Genomic DNA, 21,884 nt, shown 5'->3' with positions numbered 1-21,884 from the left:
GATTTGATACTAGTATTGTAGCTACTGATATATCAACATGACATTGTAGTCATATTTCAATTTCACACTTTCATTATTAATTTGGTAACATATATCCGAGACTTAGACCACGTGAAGTAAGCTGTTATTAATTAAACAAAATACCAATTGTTACTTTATTGTTGTTCAATAGGTATATTTTACACACGGGTGACTAGACGTTAGCATTTGAATTTGGAAATAATTTTAAAACAATTAATTTTGTCAAAATTGTAGTAAACTAACATCATATAAGATGATTAACAGTACAAGTATTTTGCATGGAAACAGAACTCCAATTTTCATTGCATCAATCATTGAAGGATTTGGAACAATAGTTCTGAATTTAGTTGTTTTAACTGTTTCGTATAATATTCCAATACACCAGAGAAATCCTCTGCGCATATTTTATGCTTTTCTTGGAATGTCAGACCTACTAAATGGTGCAATACTTTTCGTATCGTCATTCAATTTCTTCTTAAAGGACGCTGATTTTTTTCATTACTACTATATATGTGTACCTGTTGTCGTATTTGCGTACACACAGCTTGTTACAACCGGATATGTACTTCTGTGGCTTACATTTGTGAAATGTGTCTCGATTATCTATCCGTTGAGAAGTCTTCTATATGTCACCCGAAATATGGCCATGAGATCGTCTGTCGGAGTGTGGATGTTGACTTATGTTGTAGTAATAGCCCCTACAATCTGCTGGGTCAAGGACGATGCATACTTACACGATGAAGAATGTGATGTGCTTGTGCTGTTTCACGATCAAGCCGAAAAAAACATCCGGTTGCTAGGAATAATTCTCACTGTTATATTTGTTGTCGTTTTGTTAACATTGAATTCTTTAATTGTTGCTTCAGTGTTCAAAAGAAATCGAGGTTTTACTTCACGAAAAACCGTCATTCAAAATTTGAGAATAGATAGCAATATATTTAGAGGACCAAGTTCTGAACAGAATGAAACACAAAAAGAAAGCATTTCGTATGGAAATGTCAAAAGAACGAAACCCCGGGGAAACACAGCAGGAAAAATACGTATATACGACTTCAAAAAATCTAAAAGTTTCAAGGCCTACTTGACAATTCTCATGCATGTGGGATTTAATTTTCTATGTGGACTCCCAGTATCAATTTGTGCCACAAACAAACATTTATTAGTTTATTATATTAATGACAGAAGAGTTAGATATGTATGTTATATGTCGATGTGTTTAACCTCTTTGATAAATCCCATTTTAACTTTATTGCGACTGCCAGTATTTAAAACAACACTAACAAAACTATTCAAAAAATATTCTCAGAGAAATTCAAAGTATAACTATTAAATAGATGTTTGTACCTCCGCTTTATGAAAAAATAAGGAGATTTTGGGTGCACAGCAAATCGCCGGATAATGATTAAAACAGCAACAATAAAATATTTCTGATATTCAATATTTTTACCTTTACCAATTGTAATTTCTAAATGCTTTCAACAGTGTTTTTTTTCGATAAGGTTATTATGGGAGTATTTAGAACAGTGCAGATAGGCTCAAGTACATGTCTGACCATTACAGTACATGTCTGACCATTACTATGAAATTTTAAAATCAAATCAGATTACTAGTAAACGCATTTGTAAAATCGAAGTTAATTGTTGTGCAGAAATTCAAACTGAAATTTAACGGAGACGTTCAGAATCAAAGAAATACGCCCAATTGTCAGTTAAAACAATACGCACATTTGAAAAATAAAAGAGTACATAATACGCCTATTTTTAGAATAAGAAATGTTTAACCCCGCCACATTATGTAAGTATGTGCCTGTCCCAAATAAGAAATAAACTTCAAGAGCTTTCAAAGCGGTTTGTGTCTGTTCCGGTCGACAAAGCAGCCAACAATGTGGTGGTGGTATGCCGTAAATACTACACGGACGTTCTTAAGAATGACATTTTAAATTCATCTACATTCTAGTCCATGCGCACTACAGAGAGTCATATAGTAAACAAACATATCATAACCACATCACAGCTAAAGGCCTCTTCTGAACATTTGAAGGTCCCTACTATGTATTGTTACCTAAACTACACAAAAAACAGTAATGTTCTACAAATAATCTTTCAGTACTTTTAACTAGTTCCTTAGCAACTATCAAAGAACTTATCAATTACTTTTGTAATAAAATATATGAAATGGAATTAACTATTTTTGGAGTGTAAAAAATTCTTTGGATGTTTTAGATAAATTACGCGCTTTTATGGTCCTTTTGATTATGTTGACAGTTTTGACTTTTCAACTCTTTACATTTATACTCTTCCACACAATCTCATCAAACAAAAGGTTTCCTATTTCATTAAATGGTCGTTTGGTAGATCTGAATGCAAATATATTTGCTGCAACTCATTTAAAGCCTTCTTCTCTAGTGAGAAAGGTAAATATGCTAGATATACTTACTGGAGGTGTGATGAGATGATTGAAGCTGTTAATTTTCTCCTTGATAATATTTATGTATACGTTTCGGCAACAAAGTTTATTGACAGGTTGTAGGTATTCCAATGGGCATTAATTGCGCCCCTTAAATAGCAGACTTGTTCTTGTACTGTTATGAATCACAGTTTATGACCAAACTCAGTAAATACCCGTCTAAATTGCATTTAATTGATAAATTTAACAACACTTACCGTTATCTTGATGATATTTTTTCGTTAAATAATCAATAATTTTCTAAATATACTGCCGAAATTTACCCAAAGGAACTTACTTTAAATAAATCAAATGTAAACGGTAATAACTGTCCTTTCCTAGATCAAGATATTTCAGTTTTACACGGGAAACTCCACACAAAAATTTACGACAGAAGGGACGATTTTTCGTTCCCTATTGTTAATTTTACTTTTTTGGATGGTGATGTTCCTTTGGCACCATCTTACGGCGTTTATATATCACAACTCGTTCGCTATGATTGTGTCTTTTGTGACGTTTCGGATTTTAATGAACGTATTTCTAATTATTACTGGTAAATTATTAAGTCAGGGATTTGTTACTACAAATTACTTAAAACCTTTAATAAATTCTTCCATAGATATAAAAATTTGGTTTTGAAGTTTGGTTGTACCTGTAGAAAACGTATTTCAAACAGGATAGCACATCCTCATTTTTACCGTGCCCAGAAATTTAGAAACGATCCTGGTAAACTTATCGATCCTTTAAATAAACTTGTTCTGAAAGGTTACCTATTCAACACTGTAATTAGATCTTTGAATATTGTTTCTATTGGTTTCAATATTGATTTTGTTATCAGTAAATTAAAAGCAAACTAAATATTATTGTTATATACATATGCTCATTCATAGCTCTACAATCTGTCGATACCTGTATCTTGGCATTGCACAAGGTCATGTTTTTTCTCTGAATGTTAATGACGTCTTTACACTAAATTAATTGGATGTTGGATGTGTAATTTAGTCTTAGATGCATGCTTTTTTTATTAGTTTTTATTAGCTTTGAACTAGCTGTCAGTAACTACGAGTACTCTCAGGTCTGTACTTAAGTGTCTTTTTGTTGTTGGGATGTACAAGTACCCGGCCACGTCCACTCTGTGTTTTTGTTAGATGTATTTCTATTTGTATTCATCTAATGAGTTGAGCCTTTTTCAACTGCTTTTTATAGTTTGTTCTTATGTTGTACTGTTACACCACCGTCCCAGGTTAGGGGGAGAGTTGGCGCCTTCAAATTAGTTAAACCCCGCCACATTCTGTATGTGCCTGTCCCAAGTCAGGAACCTTAATTCAGTGGTTATCGTTTGTTGCTGTGTAGGATATTTGTTTTTCGTTTTTTATTTTGTACATAAATTAGGCCGTTAGTTTTCTCGTTTGAATTGTTTTACATTTTTCATTTCGGGGCCTTTTATAGCTGACTATGCGGTATGGGCTTTGCTTATTGTTGAAGGCCGTACGGCGAATTATAGTTGTTAATTTCTGTGTCATTTGTTCTCTTGTGAAGAGTTGTCTCATTGGCAATCATACCACATCTTCTTTTTTATATGTATAAAAAATACGCCGGTTTGTCAGCTATATGTTGAAACAGAATGATCATGTATTAAGCGCGAAATCTTCTGTTGAAGTCTTTTTGATAATGTTTGAAACATACGGATGATCCGAATGGGTGCACATTGGCCCGTACTCGACACAATTTCATGCCTGTCATTCGGTATTACGTGCTTACGTTCAGGCGGGTTTGAGTTGACTCTTTTTGCCTTGAAAAGGAATAAAGCAAAAAAAAAAAAAAAAAAAAAATCGCTTCAGATTTTACCATTTATTTTATATTTAGGCTAATGTTGATATGAAAACATTACAAATTCTAAGTACCAAAAAATATATGATGGGTTAAGTAAAATAGTATACATTTTTAATGAACCATGAAACAGAGTAGGCGTGTTTGAATAACCAAACAAAAGTTACATAGGTTAAAACTTCTGACATTTTTTTTGTAATTTTCGTTTACTGGTTTTTAAATTAAATTTTGGCATTTAATTTTATCATTGATGAAATGTACAAAAAAAAAAAGAAAAAAAAGTCGAACACATTGTTCACTAACACCGCCATAATTGCTTTTAACTAAAATCCCTTGACAACAGACTTTACTTGTAGAACTTTTTCATTCATAACTTAAATTTTAATTTTGTGCGTGTTATCTAGGGTTATTAGTCTTCACCCTCTAAAATTTTATAAGTCTCTCCCACGAAATATTTAAATAGATTTTTTTAGTGTTTTTTTTATTTTGAAAACTACCCGTGACAACCAATCAGCTTTAAGTGACACAAGGCCTAAAGTACATTACATGATGTTAATGGCTAGTATATATACATTCAGTCTTAAACTACAACTGTCATGTAAGGTTCGTAATGATGCCATGTGAATTTTATCGGTCTTCAAGAGCCAAATTGACAGCGAGTCATCCCTACAATGGCTTCCATTTTCAGGATTGAAAAAAATAGTTAACGTAATGGCAAGATGATTTTGACAAATTTAAAGTAGAATCCTGACTGACTAATAAGCGGCAACAGATCTTACACGATCCTTTAAAATTACGATCATCAAAAAGCGGTACTTGATATTTCACAATCCGAAATATATATTTTTTTTTACAAATATTCTAACTTTGGTAAAGTTTATGATTAAACAGCCACAAAATGATATTAAGAACCATTCAAAATAGTAATATGGAACGATATTTTTTTATTAGAGAAAGTAGTTATTTATTCAAGTTATGAACAAACTGATGTTTGTTTACATTATTTATGTCATTGAAATTTCAATGAGCAATCTGCCTTTTGTCATTTTGTGAAAACGGTGTACTTTTAAACCTTGATTTACCCCGGATACTGATGAATATGGCACCATTTTACAGACATTTCTATTTTGAAAATACTGAGTATTTTCCAATATTTTTCATTATAATTCATTAAATTAGATTGTTTACTGACTTTGCATAAGTCCCCTCGATAACACTGATTTCCTTCACGATCCTATACCAGAGCTCTTCACGATCAAATCGCAAAACTATCGTTACTTAGTTTTACGTGATAATTTTTCTCGAATGGTTTATATTTTTAAAAGAGGGACCAAAAATTCCAAAGGGACAGTCAAACTCATAAATCTAAAACAAACTGAAAACGCCATGGCTAAAAATGAAAAAGACAAACAGAAAAACAATAGTAAACATGACACAACATAGAAAATTAAAGAATAAACAACACGAACCCCACCAAAACTAGGGATGATCTCAGGTGCTCCGGAAGGGTAAGCAGATCCTGCTCCACATGTGGCACCCGTCGTGTTGCTTATGTGATTACAAATCCGGTAAATAGTCTAATTCGGTAGGTCACATTCATTAAAGGGAAGGGGATTGTAGTTACGACGTAAGGAACATATCCGATATCATTTGTGAAACGGTTATTCCATAACGGTCAACCAACTCGTGATGTCGTCCGTAAAATTTACGAAGGGATGATTTCAACTTCACCATTTGGAACTCTTGGTTTAATAGCTTCCTTGTGAGCAGCAACCCTCGATCAAGAAAATCATGATAGGAAATGCAAACACGGGAATATCGTATCAATTGGGAGATATATACCCCGTATGCAGGTGCTGCTGGAATGTTGCTACTTAGAAATGGAAAGTTCACAATTGGAAAGCTGAAATCATCTCTTTTGTCGTAAAGTTTTGATTTCAACCGACCCTCATTGTCAATTTCTAGATTTAACCATCTATATTCTCTGTTCTGAATTTTGTCCTTTGTGATTGCATCATGCAGTATAAATTGATCATTTCCTTTTTATTTCATACAACTGATTTTGTTTGCTTTTACATTTAAGATATTTGTTTGAAACATTTATTGCTGATTCGTGTATATTACAAGTGTTTGTTTATTAACAGACTGAAGAGAACCTTTGTAGGGTGTGCGATTCTTTTGTGTATTTCGCAATAAAATATGTTTAAATTATTGTTATCTTCTTCTTTTTTCTGAAATATACTTATACGATATGCGAAAGCTCGCTTTATATAGATTCGGTATAGTTACAATTTACAAAGGTTAATGCATGTGGTTTTTAACCAAATACGTACACACATGCATATAAAACACAAAAAGCACAATCTTGCAAACTAAAAAGAGAGAAGCACCCATAAACGTAAGCACTGCGCAAGCATGGCAAAGCAAACATACACGCTAGCATAATTAACGAAAAAAGGTTAATTTACCCAGTTTGTTCAAAAAGGTATCAAGTCAGTGTTTTGAAGATAAATACAAAAGATTTATTATTATTAGGGTTTTTACAGATCTACAGCCAAAATTTGAAATTTACCAAAATATTCACCCTGAACCAATCTATCAGTTGAAGTGACTGAGATTCCAATGTTATAATTTAAGTATTATAAGGTTACAGAATGAAATCTGCAAAATTGTATAGTGAGTCCTTTTTGATAAATAAATATGTATCAGTTATAACAAATTTTGAAAAGGAGGGCCCAAGAATAATTTGTGTTGGCATTGATTTTATTGAGCATTTTCTCAACTTTGTAGGGTGTTATAAAATACTGAAAAGGACGGGCCCAATGATAGATCCCTTTCTGGGTGTAAGTCCAGCTTCTAAGAGCAGAATTTAATCATCTGTTGCTTTCCATCTGAGAAGTATGAGAAACTGAATAAACTGAAACGCCATATGTCGACATTTTATCAAACAAAATTTCATGTGGTAGGCAGTTACATTCAATCAAAACAGCAGAAATATCAAGGCTTTATCAAGTGGAGAACGCCAATCTTCTAACAGTCTTAGCGGTTTGATATCAATCACCACAGCAAATGCAAAAAGACATGTATTAATTAGAAAAAAAAATAAATTAATCACACAGTTGAAGCCCACAAACTTTTTCAAACATTTTTGAAAACATAAGCAGGACAATGACTGATCTGTTTTTTGGTTAGCGGTGTAACTTGAGTATCTCAATCTTTATGGAAAACACCTGTATATACTGATATATTAATTAATGTTGTCAGCCGAAATGAAACAATAGCTTTACTATACATTTGACAACTTTAGCCGGTATACCATCAGCACCAATAGCTTTTTTTGTATTGATTTTATTGAGAATTTTCTGAACTTGATATGGTGTTATTTCTGGAAATTACATACATCAAATCATTCCCGGTGTTATTGACAACAGTAGATAAAAAAAAAGTATTACAATGTTCTGATATCAGATTCTGTTAAGTGTCATATATTATTTGATTGTTTTCTAATATAACCACTCTTTGTTCTCCTGCAAGCACTTCTTACAGAAAAAAGGCTTAATTGTTGACTAGAAATTGTTATTTTTGGATCCACTTATGCAACGTTCTAAAAATATATTGAATTCAGGTTAGCTTGGTAACCAAATGTCTGTTTCTGATTTTTTTTGTGTTTCTGAATTTTGTTGCTTGGTATAATGTTTATATATCATGTTTTTACGGTATTTAGCTCTTCTTAGTTCATAGTTAATACAAGGCAAACGTTTTGTCTATAGGTTGTCTTGTTTTTACTGGAGCATGTTTATTTGTAAAATCATTTTCATACTGATAATATGCTGTATTTTGTTCCTCTGTGTTTGGTTTCATTCCATTCAGTGGTTCTCTAAAAGAAGACATTTGTATGTATTTCCCTTAGGGTCCTATGTTAAACTAAGTCCTGCCTGGTGGCCACCTTGGATGATGGATCGGCTACAAAGTAACAACACTTGGTCAGCACCTCATAAGGAACATTCATGCTACATTTGATTTCATTACATGCAGTGGTTCTCTAAAAGAAGACATTTGTATGTATTTCCCATAGGGTCCTATGTTAAACTAAGTCCCCTGCTGGCGGCCACCTTGGATAATGGATCGGCAACAAAGTAACAAAAGTTGGTCAGCACCACATAAGGAACATTCATGCTATGTTTGGTTTGATTCCATTCAGTGGTCCTGTAGGAGAAGTTCAAAATGTAAAATGTTAACGATGACGGACGATGGACGCAAAGTGATAAGACAAGCTCACTTGGCCCTTTGGGCCAGGTGAGCTAAAATGGAGAATGTAATTATGATACTAAATCATTGTAATATAAAAGAAAAATCCAGTTGTACAAAATTAATTCTTTAACTTGTTGTTGATGTTTTGTATATATAATTTCAGGTAAAAGACTTTGGCCTAATCCACCTAGATTTTTAAGCACAATAGCAGATGGTATTAGACTACAACAGTTGGGTCATCTTACCTTCCCTATAATGTTAGATCTGGTGGAGAAAGAAGTGTTCACAATTGTAGGTCATGTAAAGGTGTTTTAAATTTGGGAGAGAAACTATTGAATTTGAAATAAAAACTCTCTCACACATCCAATGAAATCGTTTTCAAAGTCAAAAAAATAATGCATAATACATAAGCATTATGTCAATGTATGTAAAATATGTCATGGGGAACACAGAGGGATTGAAAATTTAAGGCAAGTTGAAAAGATGAATTGCTGCCATCCTTAGTTATCTGTTCAGTAACACTTTGACTTTGTTTAGGTAAATGACAACAACATGCAAAAGAATAATAAGATTCATTTAAAATATCTATTGGAAATGTAAGAAAAGGTAAGAAAATGATACAAGTCCATCATTTTGAAAATATTTATTTATTGAATAATAGACTGTTTTAAAATTTAGGTATTTTCTTGTACATTTCATATGTCACAATGCTTATGTTATTATGTCACAGTAAAAACTGTAAAAATATTAAAATGAATAAATTTAAAGATTATCGAATGGTGTCATTTAAACCGATTGACCTCAGGTCAACTGGTGTAACTCAGTTATGAAAACCAATTGTTAATTGGTCTGTACTAGCCTCTAAGTGAAATACTGAGATTTATGATGAAATTGTTACAACTGTGGGCTGAAATTATACCTATTAAGTAACCTTTTTTTTATACATTAATACATTTATATCTTCTAATTGTTTTTTTACAGAAAGATGAAGACATGATAGAAGGAATGAAGTTCTCTTTCCAGCATATGAAGGTAATTAGAAAATCTTCATCCACACTTTATTTTTCTGCATTTATAGTGATACAATTTATATACTTCAATGTTCAATTACAGGTCTTATTGCTTTAACATAAGTGCAACATTTCAACCAAGTGGAACTTTACCCCTCCCCAACCAGTGTAATATAATGCAAAATGGATTTATATTTCTCCTCATATAATCAAATACTGCATTGGTCACAATAGTCTTCTTCACATGACCAAATCATGGATTTAGATATAGAAATAAGGAGATATGATATGATTTTCAATGACACAACTACACCAAAGTTCCAATGGAGTGAATGTAAGCAATTATAGGCAACAGTGCTGCCTTTAACAGTGAGAACAATCTATACTGCATGGACTGCTTGTACAGACCCTGACATGAAAAATAGGAAATAATTCATTTAAGAAAACTAACAACCTAAATCATAACAAAACAAGAATGTGTCCATAGTACATGGATGCCCCACTCGCTATCATTTTCTATGTTCAGTGGACCATGAAATTGGGGTCAAAACTTTAATTTGGAATTAAAATTAGAAAGATCATATCATAAGGAAGATGTGTACTAAGTTTCAAGTTGATGTAACTTTACTCCATCAAAAACTACCTTGACCAAAAACTTTAACCTAAACTTTGCACCATCATTTTCTATGTTCAATGGACCATGAAATTGGGGTCAAAACTATAATTTGGAATTAAAATTAGAAAGATCATATCATGAAGAACATGTGTACTAAGTTTCAAGTTGATTGGACTTCATCTTCTCAAAAACTACCTTGACCAAAAACTTTAACCTGAAGCAAACGGACGGACGGACAGACAAACGGATGGACGGACGGAGGCAGAGACCAGAAAACATAATGCCCCTCTACTATTGTAGGTGGGGCATAAAAATTTTTGAAATACAAATATGACAGACATGAGCCAATGACACAATTGATGTTCACAAAGTGTCAATTTTTTATTAGCTTTATGCAGACTTTGGTTAAACATTTTAAAAATAGCCACAAAATTACAATTTTTATCTCAATTCACAAAAAATGTCACATTTGTATCCATCAAGAATCCACAGTACTTCAATCATCTTTAATCTCTATTACAGTTGGTTATAGAAGCAGCTTCTGGGGCTGCAGTAGCTGCAGCAATGTCAGACAAACTACGGAACATGGACTCCAGTATAAAGAATATAGGTGTTATATTGTGTGGTGGTAATGTAGACATCAACCAACTACCATGGTATGGTAAAAGTTAAAGATGTGTTCCCTAGGGACTGTCAAAGATAAAAGATTATTGGTTTGACTAATTGTATTGAAATCCTTTTCATTTATTAATATACTGTTATTAGCCAAGATATACTTTTAGAGCATTTATTTTATTCCATTTTACATATTTTATGTTAAAGAATAATGTTCTATGTGAAGACCTTACAGACTGATTATATATTCTGTTATTATTTCAGCATTTATTTTATAAAAATTTACATATTTTATATTTGCAGAATAATGTTTTCCTATATATTTTGTCACAAATATAAAGACAGCTGTCATTCATCCTTTGTAGGGAGCTTGATTTGATCAATAGCATGTTAAATTCTTGACAAAAAAAAATAATTTGTATCAGAAGGAATGAAAAACAGAATGATCCTTTTGAAATATTGGGTGTTTGTGGTGGGTTTGGTTTGGTTTTGGTTTTGGGTTTAGAGGAGTGGCTGGTGGATGATTCAACCTTGAGATTTACATGACCAGCATTTGACAGCATTATGCAAATGACAGCAGGCTCTTTTGTGAAGAGTTGTTTCATTGGCAATCATACCACATCTTTGTTATGCCCGTGCCGTAGTGGAGGGGCCATTAAGTTTTAGCCTTGTCCATCTGAGTGTATGTATGAACGAACAGATTTACGTCCCAAAGTTTGGTTTCAGTTCTCTAACTTTAGTTTGCTGCAACCAAATGTTATGAAACTTATAAAATGCTTATTACCACATAACACATAAGTTTGAATTTTGATGGTGTCAGTCACTTCAACCATTTTCGAGTTATACTACTATACAAATGGAAAAATAGGAATCTAATATCTGTTCTAAAAATATCAATGCTGTTATTGTTAAAAGTATTTTTTTTAAATTGGAGTTATCTTCCTTTGTCTATAATTGTAGTTGAATCAACTATAACCAATGCTTTATACAATGCAATGTTAACTGAAAAATTTAAAACAATCTTTACCCTTCGGTGCTTACAAGCACTTTGATTAATGTTCTTCAGTTTTGTCCCTTTATAACTTTATATGATATGCAATCGGGGGCATCAACTGTGTCCCATGGACACATACCCCATTTATTTTATATTATGATGCAAACTGAGATTTACACTTCACATTTTCCAGTATGGCAAACATATACATTGAATGCTGATAATTAAATAATTTGAGGTTGTGTTCATTCAGATTTATTTTATTACACATGTTCAGTATTGAGTTTTCATGTAAGATATTATGATATTAAAGAATATTATACTGTTATGGTGCTTTAATTGTTAAAGATTAAAATTGTTAATTATTTATATAATTTTATATTTGAGAATAACATTTTAATAATAAATAATACAATAGATATATGTTGATTTATTAAAATTTCAGTTATGTAATTAAGAAATCAGAGTAACTCATTTTAAAATGGACTTTGAAGAAAGTTTAAAAGATATGAACCATATCCAAATCTATGTCAATTTTATGTGAACAAGGAATGTTCAATTGACACTACATACTCTTAATTACCAGAAATAGTTTAGGTAATTTAAAAAAAGCTTATGTCTCTACATCAAAGGTATGTGCTCTGTGTAAATAACTGAAAAATATAGAAATTTAGATATTTAGTAAAGAATTTAATCATATATTATAAAAGTATCTAAAAGGTGAACTTGAAGTCAAAACACTCAACTTCAAGTTAACTTCTGAGTCAGCAGTTTCCATTCTTCAAACACATCTCAATCTTTGTTAACCTTTAAGAATACAGTTTCCCTTCTCAAGACACATCTTACTTCTTGTTAACTTTTCTGTATAGTTTTCCTTCTCAAGACACACCGGTTCTTGTTAAAAAAGAGGGAGGAAAGATACCAGAGGGACAGTCAAACTCATAAATCGAAAATAAACTGACAACGCCATGGCTAAAAATGAAAAAGACAAACAGAAAAACAATAGTACACATGACATGACATAAAAAACTAAAGAATAAGCAACACGAACCCCACCAAAAACTAGGGGTGATCTCAGGTGCTCTGGAAGGGTAAGCAAATCCTGCTCCACATGTGGCACCCGTCGTGTTGCACATATTATTACAAATCCGGTAAATAGTCTTATTGGATAGGTCACATTCATAAACGGGAAGGGGATTAAAGTTACGACCTAAGGAACATATCCAATATCATTTGGGAAACGGTTATTCCATAACGGTCAACCAACTCGTGATGGCGCCCGCAAAATTTACGAAGGGATGATTTCAACATCACTAATTGGAACTCTTGGTTTAATAGCTTCCTTGTGAGCAGCAACCCTTTATCAAGAAAGTCATGATAGGAAATGCAAGCACGTATGCAGGTGCTGCTGGAATGTTGCTATTAAGAAATGGAAAGTTCACAATTGGAAAGCTGAAATCATCTCTTTTTTCATAAAGTTTTGTTTTCAACCGACCCTCATTGTCAATTTCTAGATGTTAGTCAAGATATGAGACCGACTTAACTGTATCTGATGTATCCTTTATCTCTAGTTCGATGGGATAGATACGTTCAACATAGTCACGAAATTGAATTATTTAGTGAAAGAACATCATCTACCTTGTATATATCGGAAAGTAGAGTTAACTAGAGGCTCTCAAGAGCCTGTGTCGCTCACCTTGGTTTATGTGCATATTAACAATGGACACAGATAAATTCATGACAAAATTGTGTTTTGGTGATGGTGATGTGTTTGTAGATCTTTCTTTACTGAACATTCTTGTTGCTACAATTATCTCTATCTATAATGAACTTGACCCAGTAATTACAGGGGAAAATATTTCCCTAAAATTTACAAAAATTAACAAAAATTTATGAAAATTGTTAACAATTGACTATAAAGGGCAATAACTTCTTAAGGGGTCAATTGACAATTTTGGTCATGTTGACTTATTTGTAGATCTTATTTTGCTGAACCTTATTGCTGTTTACAGTTTATCTCTATCTATAATAATATTCAAGATAATAACCAAAATCTGCAAAATTTCCTTAAAATTACTAATTCGAGGGCAGCAACCCAACAACGGGCTGTCCGATTTGTCTGAAAATTTCAGGGCAGATAGATCTTGACCTGATAAACAATTTTACCCCTGTCAGATTTGCTCTAAATGCTTTGGTTTCAGAGATATAAGCCAAAATCTACATTTCACCTTTATGTTCTATTTTTAGCCATGGTGGCCATCTTGGTTGGTTGGCCGGGTCACTGCACACTTTTTTTTAAACTAGATACCCCAATAATGATTGTGGTCAAGTTTGGTTAAATTTGGCCCAGTATTTTCAGAGGAGAAGATTTTAATAAAAGATTACAAAAATTTTTGAAAAATTGGTCAAAATTGACTATAAAGGGCAATAACTCCTTAAGGGGTCAACTGATAAATTTGGTCATGTTGACTTAGTTGTAGATCTTACTTTGCTGAACATTATTGCTGTTTACATTTTATCTCTTTCTATAATAATATTCACGATAATAACCAAAATCTGCAAAATTTCCTTCAAATTACTTATTTCGGGGCAGCAACCCAACAACAGGTTGTCCAATTCATTTGAAAGTTTCAGGGCAGATAGATTTTCATTTGATGAACAATTTCACTCCTTGTCAGATTTGCTCTAAATGCTTTGGTTTCAGAGATATAAGCCAAAATCTACATTTCACCCCTATGTTCTATTGTTAGCCATGGCGGCCATCTTGGTTGGTTGGCAAGGTCACGCCACACATTTTTTAAACTAGATACCACAAAGATGATTGTGGCCAAGTTTGGATTAATTTGGCTCAGTAGTTTCAGAGGAGAAGATTTTTGTAATAGATTACTAAGATTTACGAAAAATGGTTAAAAATTGACTATAAAGGGCAATAACTTCTAAAGGGGTCAACTTACCATTTCGGTCATGTTGACTTATTTGTAAATCTTACTTTGCTGAACATTATTGCTGATTACAGTTTATCTCTATCTATAATACTATTCAAGATAATAACCAAAAACAGCAAAATTTTCTTCAAATTACCAATTCAGGGGCAGCAACCCAACAACGGGTTGTCCGATTCATCTGAAAATTTCAGGGCAGATAAATCTTGACCTGATAAACAATTTTATACCGTCAGATTTGCTCTAAATGCTCTTGGTTTCAGAGTTATAAGCCAAAATCTACATTTTACCCCTATGTTCTATTTTTAGCCATGGCGGCCATTTTGGTTGGTTGGCCGGGTCACTGCACACATTTTTCAAACTAAATACCCCAATAATGATTGTGGCCAAGTGTGGGATGGAATTTGCCCAAGTAGTTTCAGAGGAGAAGATTTTTGTAAAAGCTAACGACGGACGACGACGGTCGACGACGGACGACGGACTCAAAGTGATGAGAAGAGCTCACTTGGCCCTTTGGGCCAGGTGAGATAAAAAGGACATTGCTAATTTCTTATATTTCTCCTTAGAAGTTTCTGTATGAAATCAGCTTCATAATAATAAAGAAAAAAGTCGGCAAGAAGAGGGACACAATTGGTTCCCATTGGAATGCCGACAGTCTGTTGAAAAACACGTCCTCCGAACGTAACAAATATGTTGTCAATCAAGAAATCAAGCATCTTGATAATGTCAGTTTCAGAGAATTTTTTGTTTGAATCAGAGTGATCCTTTACAAAGTAGAATTTATCCCGCCCTAATACAAGATACTTGTATCTACGTTGGTCATTCTTTTTTATGAAACAAAGCAATACCAACTCTTTCAATTTGTCTTTTAGTTTGGAATGTGGAATACTTGTGTAAAGTGTAGAAAAGTCAAATGTTTTAATACAATTGCAAGATGGAAGAGAGTTAGATTGTATGTACTCTAAAGATCTTTAGAGTTTTTAAGTATCCACGTCTGGTTTACGCCACCTCTAGAATAGGCAGTTTCACAATAACTTTGAAGCTTGTCTTTGATTGCTGATAAAATAGATGTTAATATTTTAGAAAGAGGTTTCGTGGAGCACTTGGAAGACCAAGCAATATACCGTTGTGTGTAAGGACACTTATGTAGTTTAGGTATCCAAATACAGTGATGGTTGAAATTCCAAAGGAACAGAACAGACCTATGACTATCCAGGATTTCCAAGTGAGTTGTCAATACCTAGTTCGTTTATCAAGCAGTTAATGTAATGAGTTTTACACACAAAAACGATGTTGTTTGGGACTTTATCTGCGGGGACAACAACATATTTGTCATGGAGGTAGGATAAGTGTTTTGCAACATTTTGATCTTAAAGATTGACGTAGCATGGACATTGATAGACCAATTCAGTTTCTTAATTCTGATTTGTATCAACGACCTCACCGCCTTAATCCATTCGGAAAAGTGTCTACGTCTTCCTTCTCGCGCTTAGCCCATTTCCTGGCATAAGCCTCGACTGAATCCATCAAAATTTTGAAGTTGTATTTCCAATTGATGGATTTAGGCGCACGATATTTTGGACCTTTCGATAACACATTTCGCAGGGAAGTGTTATTGACAATGCTGAGGTCACCGATATTAACGTGGTTAGCCGGATTATATGTGAATTGGGAACTAGCACAAGTGCAATCAGGAGGTTTAGACTTGAAGTTGTCAATATTGAGATCCTGCAAAACGTGTTTGTAATTGAAAATTTTATTTGCAATAGGTTTGGTATAGGTATAAGAAATGATTGGTACAGACTGATATTTGAAATAAAGAGGTATTATTTATGATGAAGGATATTACCTAATAAAATTGAGAATGGAAATGGGGAATGTACCAAAGAGACAGCAACTCTACCATAGAGCAGACAACAGCAGAAGGTCACCAACAGGTCTTCAATGCAACGAGAAATTCTCGCACCGGAGGCGTCCTTCAGCTGGCCCCTAAACAAATATATACTGGTTCAGTGATAATGAACACCATACTAAACTCCAAATTGTACACAAGAAACTAAAAGTAAAAATAATACAAGACTAACAAAGGCCAGAGGCTCATGACTTGGGACAGGCGCAAACATGCGGCGGGGTTAAACAAGTTTGTGAGATCTCAACCCTCCCCCTATACCTCTAGCCAATGCAGAAAAGTAAACGCATAACAATACGCACATTAAAATTCTGTTCAAGAGAAGTCCGAGTCTGATGTCAGAAGATGTAACCAAAGAAAATAAACTAAGTGACAATAATACATAAATAACATCAGACTACTAGCAGTTAACTGACATGCCAGCTCCGGATTTCAATTAAACTGATTGAAAAATTATGTCTTCATCATATGAATATTAGGCACAATCCTCCATGTGAAGGGTTTAGTATCATACCATCATAACATATATGAGAAGAACATAACCCGTGTCATGCCAACAATTGGTTTATCATTTATAAATGTGTTTAGTTCCGATGCAAAGACCATATAAGTGAATCAATATTAACGCCAAAATATGCAATCTTTAATGACCTGACAACAGTATCGTAACTATATCCCTTCTTAATAAGTTTATTTAAAGTTTTTGTTAGCTTCTGAGGTGAATACTGACATTTGTGCTTTATAAAGAATATTTCCATAAAATATTGGATATGAAATACCTTAACGTATAAGAAGTCTGCATGTTGAGCTATATTTACGAATGATGTCCTTATACCGATGATAAAATTTAGTAAATGTTTTGACTAGTTTGTGATATCGAAAACCCTGGTGTAATATTTTTTCAGTAATACATAAATTTCTTTCGTTAATATCTAAAACATTGTTACATACACGAGCGAATCGTACAAGTTGATATACATAAACACCGTGGAGCGTCACCATCTAAAAATGGATAATTAACGATAGGAAATGAGAAATCATCTCTTTTATCATAAATTTTAGTATTAAGCTTTCCGTTAATGATATATATATCACGATCGAGGACAGGGCAGTGGTCATTGTTAGTATTAGCTTTATTTAAAGTAAGTTCAACAGGATAAATTTCTTTAGTATACATACTGAAGTCGTCATTATTGAGAGCTAAAATATCATCCAAATATCTAAAAGTATTATTAAATTTGTGTATCAGATGTTGTTTCGATGGGTCTTTGCTGATTTTTGTCATAAATTGTAACTCATAGCAATACAAAAACAGGTCCGCAATGAGTGGTGCACAGTTAGTCCCCATTGGAATTCCGATAACCTGACGATAAACGGAATCTTCAAAGCGAACAAAAATTCAAGGGCAGATATAGTATCAAAGCATGTCCAATTGACATAGTTTTAAAGGCAGTGCTTTAAGGCCTGACTTTCAAGTCATGAGGTTCATCTTTCCTTACGCGACATCCAACAAATCTATGCTGGGGGGCATTTTCAACAAACTTTAACATATTCTGTTCAAACAATTAACATTATGCATCTGGACAACAATTAAAAAAAAAGTAGGGCGAACGGACCCTGGGCGAACAGGTATCAAGGCGAACAGGTACTAGGGCGAACATGAATCAGGGCGAACGGACCCGGATTCTTATATAGGTATGTGTGTTGCACAAGTCTTTCACAAGTTTCAAAAAAGGCTAATGTTATGAAACTTTTTTCAGGGCACAAACCCACTTTAAAGAGACTTGTCTACTGCCATTCCCATCCTATTTTCATGCACCATTTGCAAGCAAGAGACTGAATGGTTTGCAAAATTAAAAATCAGGACGGTGTCCCGTTCAACCAAAAGAACTAATTTATAAAACTGGATGAAAATTGTAGGAGAAATCTAGAGGAAAGTTTTGATTTGTGAAATTGGTTTTCCTGAAAAGTCATTCATCCTGCAGAAAGGATTTATAACTGTCCACCACCAACTGTCGAGCTCATGTTGAGCTTCACAGATGGAATAACTCAAACACCATCAATGCCTATGTTTTCAGCACAGATTTCGCAAATCATGACACAGCTGTGCATTTTTTATACCTGTTAAGAGTCGAATACTAAATTTTATTTTTATATAAATAAATATATATTGTGTCATTTTAGAACTTGTATTTTCCCAAAGGATGCATAAATGAAAGTGGTGCAATTCATTTTACTTTGCTATATAGATTTGAATTACAATTGTTCATGTTATTGTAATGCATATAAAAATGAGGAGATGTGGTACAATGTATATACTTTGTAAGCTTTGTTTTTGCGTTGAATAATTTTCTTCTATTGTCTTAATAGCAAATATGGGAAGTGGTTAAAATGCTAATGAGACAGCTATCATGGCCACCAGATGTCATTGTTTCCTTAATTAAAAACTCCTTTTTCATCCATACCGGTAGATTACTTTATCATGTTTATACTGCAAAAATAGGTTTGCTTGATTTAGAAACATACCTGCCAACTTTTCAAAATTCCCATGGGGGTTTTACGTGAAAGATGGTTCTTATAGTCCTACAAAACCTTCAACATGTTCAAGGGGGCCTTCAAATATATTCTAATTTGTTTTTTGGTTTCTTCGTGCTTAACGAGCTCATAGTCATTGTTAAATTGATTGTTTTCTTTAAAATAGTGGACAAAATTGTTCTTACAAAATTTCCACTTGGGAGCCTCCATGGGGGAAATCCCCCGCAAATAGTGACAGATGGCGGGTATGTAGAAAAAGTATGGTCATCAAAAGAGTTGACATGTTACTATGTACATTTACCATTATGTTACTTGATGTTCTTGCAATACACACAGTACGGAGACTAGTCAATCTGAGTGAACTATTTTTCATAGGATGGGAGTTATTGAAGATGCGTATATAATCAATAATTAAAAATAGTCTATTTATATTAAAAAGGAAAAGTTCTTATATGTCTTAAAAATGCATTTCATGGCGAGGTACAGAAAATATACTGTAAACAGAAGACTATGGATATAGGTGAACTAGGTACAAGAAAACTCTACATCTGAAATACTACAAACCACCTCTGATCTATGGAAGATAATGATATAACTGGACCAGAAATACACACAACCTGTAATTAACTGCCTTTACAGCGCTTTCGCGCTTTGATTTTGTTTATTGCTACTAAAAAATGACCCAAAAGAGTTTGTACATATATATTCACATTCTGACTTTTCAAATGCCCATTTAATTAGGTTTGTGAAATTTTTCTTAATGAGAATGCGAGGCAATGTGGTATATAGGGTAGAAAAATCAAAACTTTGAACAGATTCAAAATCACTAATATAAGCATGCAATTTATCAAGTACTTCCAACGAGTTTTTGACACCCCAAAAGTAATTAATTCCACTATATTCGAAGGCCTTATTTGAACAATATATTATCAGGTTTTTGATTGTTCCAAGTGTACTGGTAAGAAGAATAGATAATTTAATAGTAGAACAATGGCTTGAAGACGAAATAAATCTATATTTTTAAGGTGTTTTGTGTAGTTTCGGAAGCCAATACATAGTTGGGACTTTCATTGTTTTTGGTTCTGCTTTTAAAGCGGTAGCTAAAAGTTTATGTTTGTTACAGATGTCGTTTTCTTAAAATGGAGTCAGTTAGAATGTTGGTGAATTTGTGATTTCTTTTTGTAGAACCTCAATGTAAAATTTACGTCAAACAATAATAATATTTTTAGCAGCTTTATAGGCCGGGACAAAAACAAATTCCTTGGATAGTTCTTTTAATAATGTTTGATACGAGAAATAGGTTTATTGTGGTTATTGTTAAAAGTAAAATGTTCTTTAAAATGTTGAATACGTATATCAACAATGTTTATTACTGAATTAAAAAAAGAGTCCAAAGATTTTTTGTCAGCTTTTTCCCGTTTTATCCATTTCAAACAGTAAGTAAGGAGTGAGTCGTGGATGATATCACGACACTCATTCCAATTAATAGTTGAAGGGGGACGATATTTAGGTCTTTTACTGAGGAATGATTTCAACTCTCGGTCTTGAACGATGTTAAGATCTCCTGTTATAACACGGGAAATGGGTCCATAAATGTATTCGGAATTACTGCAATTACATGAAGTAGGTGTATTTTCACTGATATTAACATCTTTACACAATTGGCTATAATTAAACACAAATTTCAGGGTAGATTTCTTGTAAATATAACAAATAAGAGGGAGCTCAGTATTATCAAAATATCCAGGAATTTGTTCTTTAACAGAATGGTCGTTAAAAATACCAGCAATATTAACAAAATCAAAACCTTTATTGACATACTTTATTTTAATAAAATGTTTTTTTATGATCTTCAGGACGATCAATTTTAAGTTGACGCCATCGATACCTTTGTTGGCAATGGAAAGATTAAGAACAGATCTTTTCTCTTATTCATCTTTTCCAATGAGGACTGGTTTGAAAAGGTCTCTGACTTGCAATATCCGAAATTATAGCTGTAAGTTTGTATTGGTTTGAATGAGGGTTAGTAACAGTGGTTTCTAAACATAAATTGAACAGAGAATGAAGTTTTGAAAGGGGTAATGAATAAAGTTTCATGCGAATGTGATGAATACCTAACAGTTTTTGTATAAATGGCAGCAAGTCATTAATAGAGACATCATGCATAGTAGGTGATGTATAATGACGGTGACCATGACTGCGTCTACGTCGAGGAGTAGAGTTTAAAATATTCATTATATTCACCAAGCTTCACGACGGACTAGATATAATAGGTATAGGTATAAGAAATGATCATTGACATAAGGAAGTATTTTCGATTGAACTAATTTATGATGAAGGATATTGCCTAAGTTGACTTGTTAACCTTTCAGTATACAGTTTCCCTTCTCAAGACACATCTGATTTCTTGTTAACTTTTCTGTATACAGTTGCCCTTTTTAGGACACACCTGACTTCTTGTTAACCTTTCAGTAAACAGTTTCCCTTCTCAAGACTCATCTGACTTCTTGTTAACCTTTCATTAGACAGTGTCCCTTCTAAAGGCATCTGAATTCTTGTTAACCTTTCAATATACAGCTTGCCTACTCAAGACACATCTTACTTCTTGTTAACTTTCCTGATTAGTTTTCCACCGATTCTTGTTAACCTGATTTTAGTATACAGTGTTCCTTTTCAAGACACACGTGACTTCATGTTCACTTTTCAGTATACAATT

General features: G+C 33.2%; 1 protein-coding gene across 1 annotated transcript in view; it reads left to right on the top strand.

Moving 5' to 3' along the window:
- The window catches only part of LOC143075139 (uncharacterized), a 44,961-nt gene extending 32,794 nt beyond the window's left edge, over positions 1–12,167 (top strand). The window contains exons 7-9 of the mRNA XM_076250457.1: positions 8,711–8,838; positions 9,529–9,579; positions 10,696–12,167. Coding sequence (XP_076106572.1) covers positions 8,711–8,838; positions 9,529–9,579; positions 10,696–10,845 — 329 coding nt within the window. The 3' untranslated portion in view covers positions 10,846–12,167. The remainder of the gene's footprint in view (positions 1–8,710; positions 8,839–9,528; positions 9,580–10,695) is intronic.
- The last annotated feature ends 9,717 nt before the right edge of the window (positions 12,168–21,884 follow it).

This window comes from Mytilus galloprovincialis, chromosome 5, assembly GCF_965363235.1.
Source record: "Mytilus galloprovincialis chromosome 5, xbMytGall1.hap1.1, whole genome shotgun sequence".
Taxonomy (NCBI): Eukaryota; Metazoa; Mollusca; class Bivalvia; order Mytilida; family Mytilidae; genus Mytilus; species Mytilus galloprovincialis.
Note: the sequence above shows the minus strand (reverse complement) of the source record. Positions and strands in the feature narration are given on the sequence as shown.